We start from the raw sequence: 6,000 nt of genomic DNA, 5'->3' as shown, positions 1-6,000 counted from the left end.
CCTGCGTCCAGGAACAAAAGCCTGTAGGGAGGCATTAGATTAGGACTGCTTTGCCTGCTGGTTAAACAGGAGGGAGGACACGGCTTTTAAACCTTTGACCACCGATCTGAACAGACCTTTCATTTGGTCCATTTATCAAAAGCAGAACAAAATGTAACTCTTTTACCAGAATCGCATACTTATCAAAGCACACGAGCCATAAATCACACAGCCAAACGTCAGTGTTTGAAATGACGAGTTATATTGGAAAACCGAGAACACCGTACACAAAAAACACATTCACTGAAAGGAAACAGAAAGACGTACCATTCATCTCCCCATCAACAGCTGTCATCGCCGCAGTCCTTTAAAGAAATATCACACCACTTTAAAATGAAACAGTCCAGTATCACAAAATGCTTCATGAATATGTGAGCCGTCCAGTGTGCTAAAAACTACATCTCAGTTTGTCAGGATTTTGAAGGTTTTCATAAGCAGGTGGTGTTCGTGTAAGTCCGCTGTACATTCTTCAATATAAATAATACAATTCACATATACAGTGTCTCATGCTGCAACATAAATATTCCAAAACGCCGTTGAAAACGGCCAACAAGAACATAATGAGTTAAAAGCAGGGAGGTAAATAACTACACGTATAACAATAGTGCTAATTACAACAACAGTCATGTGACCAACACATTTAGTATATTACAATAAAGCACAATCAGCAACACGTTGCCAAGTGTACACATCCTGGAACATTTAGGGGGGATTTTTTAATACTTTGTGCTATTTTTCTTGTCAGTACTAAAGATATTATTATCGACCCTGTAACTGTAAGGCTAACTAACCCTGTAACAGCAATAACCCTGATTATTCCTCATCATAGAGTCATCTCAGTTCGGAGATTAGAGCACATTCCTACATTTTAACCTGATGCCTAACCATCTCAAATTCAAGGCTCTTGATAGTTTTCACGTCTTACTTTCTTTTCAGAGAAATCTACCCTGTGTCCAAAACCTGAGATTAGAATTAAATAATCTCATTTGTGGTTTTGTTATATGAAATATTAAACTACCTCATAATTTTCTGTACTTGTCAAACCTAGTTTCAGTTTAATAGAGCAGGCATGTGTGTGTTTTGATAGTGTTGACTGAGCCACTGTGGTATGTGTGCCTCCTTTGCTCTATGAACCCTGTCGAGACTCCCTCACTAACATTTTTTGGAGATATCTACTTCAGTTTTGCATTATCTTACAGACGTTTCATTATTTTGTGGTGTATTTAAAAAAAAAATATATGTTGTATTAGTACTGTCCATAAATCACGATTAATCACATTTGAAAATAAAAGTTTGTGTTTACATAAAAACGATGCATGAAGAGCCAGGGGTGAAAACTTTTGAACAGAATGAAGATGTGTACATTTTTTCTTATTTTGCCTAAATATCATATTTTTTCCCCATCAAGTGCTGTCCTTCAGAGGCTACAGAAGATACTGTTCCCCAGAAGACAAAATAAGTTACATTTACCCTGATCTTTAAATTCAAAAATTCCAAAAGTTTTCACCCCTGGCTCTTAATGCATCTTTTCCCTTCTGGAGCATCAGTGAGTGTTTGAACCTTCTGTAATAGTTACATATGAGTCCCTCAGTTGTCCTCAGTGTGAAAAGATTGATCTCAAAATCATACAGTTCAAGGGTTCAAATTCACAAAAATGCTGAAAAAAACAAAGAATGTGAGACCTGAAGGATTTTTCTGAAGAACAGCAGGTAGTTAAACTGTTCAGGACAAACAAGAGACTCATGAACAACTATTACTAGACAAAAAAACACAGCTGTGGATTATTCAGGTAACAACACAGTATTAAAGGTTGTATCAGCGATTTCTAGCCTAAAACATAAAGTGTCAATTTCAGCTGACCTTTCTTCACGATCCGCTCGCTGCCTGCCCCATAAATAGTCTGTGAAAAAAACGCGTCTCTCTGGTCAGCCTAGGGTCCGAGATATGCCAAAAAAACAATCGGCGCTATCAACTATTCCACAGATAAACAAACAGTGTTCCAACCAATCAGCGTCAGGGGTTTGGTGTTGTGGACTTTCCTACTGGTGCAGGGATGTGAGGGAGGCGGAGCGAAAGTCCACAACACCAAACCCCTGACGCTGATTGGTTGGAACACTGTTTGTTTATCTGTGGAAAGGTTGGTAGTGCCGATTGTTTTTTTGGCATATCTCAGACCCTAGGCTGACCAGAGAGACGCGTTTTTTTCACAGACAATTTATGGGGCAGGCAACGAGTGGATCGTGAAGAAAGGTCAGCTGAATTTGGCACTTTATGTTTCAGGCTAGAAATCGCTGATACAACCTTTAAGAATCAAGCGTATGTAAACTTTTGAATGGGGTCATTTTTATAAATTCAACTATTATTTTCACTTGTGGACTATATGTAAAATATCTTATTCAGGTCAGTACTATTTTGTATGTTTCCTCTTATTTTGGCAAAATAAGATTTTGCAGATTCTACAAGGCGTATGTAAACTTTTGATTTCAACTGTATATACACATACTTTATAAATATACACAGCACAAACACATACGTTTCATAAACACAAACTTCTCTTTTAGATGTGATTAATCATGATTAATCGACTTGACAGCACTAATTTTTGTATATTTTATTTTATTTTGTCTTTTTAATTGTGTGATGCACAGTTAAGGCGGCTTTATGAAAACGCTGACTGAGAAACTGACAATAGTTAACCTACCAAATTAAATTTCTTCAAAGAAAATACTGCTAATAATCGTCAACAATTTTTCATTTGTGAAAAGAAAGCTTAAAGATTTTGTTTTAAAGGTGCACTCAGTATTATTTCCTTGTTTGAAGAGATTTACACACAGAAAACCAATAGTACTTAAATAATCATAGTAAAAAATAATGTACTAATATATATTAACTTGAAATGAAGACTTGTAAAAGCTATTTTACATGACGTGGGTCGCTTCCCATATTGAGATCACATAACCAGCTGAATACTACTCACTCAACATGTTTATTTGCAGAATTAAGTAATCATGGATTTTTTAAAAAGTTAATTACTAATTAGTAACTTTAGTGTTATTTTAGTATTGTAGAGATACTATTATAATTTTAATAGTTTGACTTTCTAAAATAATTAATACTTCTGAAACATTAAAATATTAGTTTGAGTAATTTAGTTGTGTTTTGCCATTGTTATTAGTTTTTTGGTAACAATACAATAAGGTTCATTAGTTAACATTTAATTTGTTAATTTTAGTTAATGTTAATTTTATAATTTACTAACGTATTACTAAAAACACAAGTTGTTCATGTTAGTTAATTTATTAACTAATGTTAACAAATGACGCCTTATTAAAGTGTTACCGTTTTTTAATAGCCTGTCTATATAGGTTTTATTTTCTTTTGGTTGTTATTTTAGAAAAGTTAATCTAAATAAAAATGAGAACTGCTGTCTTGTCAACTAGAAAAAATACATTTCAGTTATTCTAAAACGTTGTATGCTTTACAAAGGTGTCATTTGTTAACATTAGTTAACGTATTAACTAACATGAACGAACAATGAATACTATATTTTTTACACTATTAATCTTTAATGTTAGTTATTAAAAATAGTCATTCATTGTTTGTTCATGTTAGCTCACAGTGCATTAACTAATGTTAAACACAACTTGTGATTTTAATAATGCATTAGTAAATGCTGAAATTAACATTAACTAAGATTAATAAATGCAGTAGAAGTATTGTTCATTCTTAGCTCATGTTAACTAATGAACCTCATTGTAAAGAGTTACCGAAAACGTTTATGCCTTCAGTTTTAATTTACTATAACCTTGCTTTTGTGTTTGTGTGATGCTGCATCCACACCACTAGGTGTCAACGTAAGTCCAAGACAGTTGCTATATTGGTCAGCTCGATACACAAAAACTGAGTGCACCTTTAATAAACATGGTTTCTTTACAAAAAATATTACTGTACATTTGACTAATGCCAGCATGCTAAAGTCTTTTGGTTTTCACGTTAGGTTTAAATAAAAGCTGATTCCTATTCAAGACGGACATTAAGGTGGCAAAGCAATAAGGAGCGAGTGATAGGAAATTGGCTTGGGCTGTGTCTGAAATCACCCCTCTATCCTTATATGGACAGCCATTTGTAGTGGTGTCCAAACCCATAGTGGACAAAACTTCAGTCTCACTTGGTTTCATTCATTCATTCACTGGAGTATATAAAGTCTGCAGGTCATTGTCGTTCCAAAGACCTTCGTTTATCTTCGTAACACAAATTAAGATATTTTTGATGAATCCCGAGAGTTTTCTGATGCTCCATAGACAGCAACACAACTGACACATTCAAGGCCCAGAAAGGTAGTAAGGACATCATTAAAATAGTCCATAGGACATCACTGGTTCAACCGTAATGATACGAAGCTATGAAAATACTTTTTGTGCACAACGAAAACAAAAATAACGACTTTATTCAACAATTTCTTCTTTTCCGTGTCAGTCTTTTATGCACATTCATCAGATTTCAAGTTGAAAACTGACACAGAAGAAAAGTTATTTTTGTTTTCTTTGCACACAAAAAGTATTCTCATAGCTTCTTAGTAGTGAATAAGGGTGATTTCAGATGCAACCTTGATCATTTTGTTAGCTGTGCAGTGAGCATAGGGTGAGGTAACACTTACACTTCAAGAACAGCTGCCTGTTGATGTCTCTTATGTGCCTATGACTGTCGCAAAAAATGTTTGAGCGATACAAAGCGAAACAAATAGTGCATATGTATGAAATAAAACACGATATGTTTTTCCAGTGAATTCCCATTCTGTCCATGTCAAATTGAATTTTTAGAGTGTGATCCTGTCTTGGTTTGGTTGGTTAGAGCTATATTGGCACGTCTAAGATACGATTGAGGGATTCGATTCGTTTTGACGATGAAAGACGCCTCCAGTGCAGTGGTGGAGGAGCTCTTTAGGTATGTGGAACCAGGGTCATGAGGTAAAGTAGGAGTTTTGCATCGAGTAGAGGCGATCGATGGGATTTCCTATCCGCCCTGCCAGAACTCCACCGTCGGCGGTCGACAAGAGACAGTCTCCGAGATGACTGAGGCTTCCATCGCTGTCCAAGTCATGGAAAACTGTCTCTGAGTCTGAAACAAAAGTTAACTGTTCAGTTAACTGAAAGAATAATCAGTGCTGAAGTCAGTAGGAGATCCTTACCATAGGAGTGCATCTGATCGGGGCCTAGCTGCGGTGGCGTGAGCCCGTGTCGGAACTGCTCGCTACCGTATATGTTTGGATCCAAAGCCAGGAGTTGTTGGCGTGGCAGAGAGGAATATGAGAGCAGCCCGTCTAGTCCGTGACTGCTGGAGCCATCTGTGGAGAGACAGACCTGAGTTCACACCTTCATCAAGCCATTTCACACAGTTGTCCGTGCACTCCGTTGTGTGTCTGTGTCTTACCCTCGCTGTCATCGTTACTTTGGCGCCCCCCTCTGCTCGGGCCCCTCCTTGTCCCGCCCATCTGCTCCTGTTCTTGCTGTTGCTGCTGCTGCTGTTGTCTGCGAGCGATCTTCTTCATCTGAACTCACAAAAACAACACTTTATTGATATTCCCTGCTCCTGGAACAACATTCCTATCTAGTAGTTATCAATTCAGCTCTGAAAGTGGGTTCAGAATGTTAAAATTGATGTCCCTCTGTTGTTGGTTGCTAGCAATTCCCTTGAAATTAATGAGTTTAAATTTAATTAGTAACCCCCATGGGCATAGAATAATTGGGGGACATGCCCCCCCCCCCCCCTATTTTTTAAATAAAACATAAATTTGTCCCCTGCATCTGTCTTTCTGAAAACATGTCTGGCTGGCTGGCTGTCTGGCTGTCTATCTATCTATCTATCTGAAAGTATCTATCTATCTGTCTTTCTGTCTATCTATCTATCATCTGTCTGTCTGTCTTTCTAAAAGTATCTATCTGTCTGACTGTCTGAAAATGT

General features: G+C 36.9%; 1 protein-coding gene across 1 annotated transcript in view; it reads right to left on the bottom strand.

Moving 5' to 3' along the window:
- Positions 1-2,270: 2,270 nt before the first annotated feature.
- The window catches only part of lmx1al (LIM homeobox transcription factor 1, alpha-like), a 29,645-nt gene continuing 25,915 nt past the window's right edge, over positions 2,271-6,000 (bottom strand). The window contains exons 7-9 of the mRNA XM_073838003.1: positions 5,470-5,587; positions 5,228-5,383; positions 2,271-5,157 (exon numbers count right to left, since the gene is read on the bottom strand). Of these exons, the coding sequence (XP_073694104.1) occupies positions 5,000-5,157; positions 5,228-5,383; positions 5,470-5,587 (432 nt within the window). The 3' untranslated portion in view covers positions 2,271-4,999. The remainder of the gene's footprint in view (positions 5,158-5,227; positions 5,384-5,469; positions 5,588-6,000) is intronic.

This window comes from Garra rufa, chromosome 1 (genome assembly GCF_049309525.1).
Source record: "Garra rufa chromosome 1, GarRuf1.0, whole genome shotgun sequence".
In the NCBI taxonomy this organism is placed as follows: domain Eukaryota; kingdom Metazoa; phylum Chordata; class Actinopteri; order Cypriniformes; family Cyprinidae; genus Garra; species Garra rufa.
This window is presented reverse-complemented; position numbering and strand designations above follow the sequence as displayed.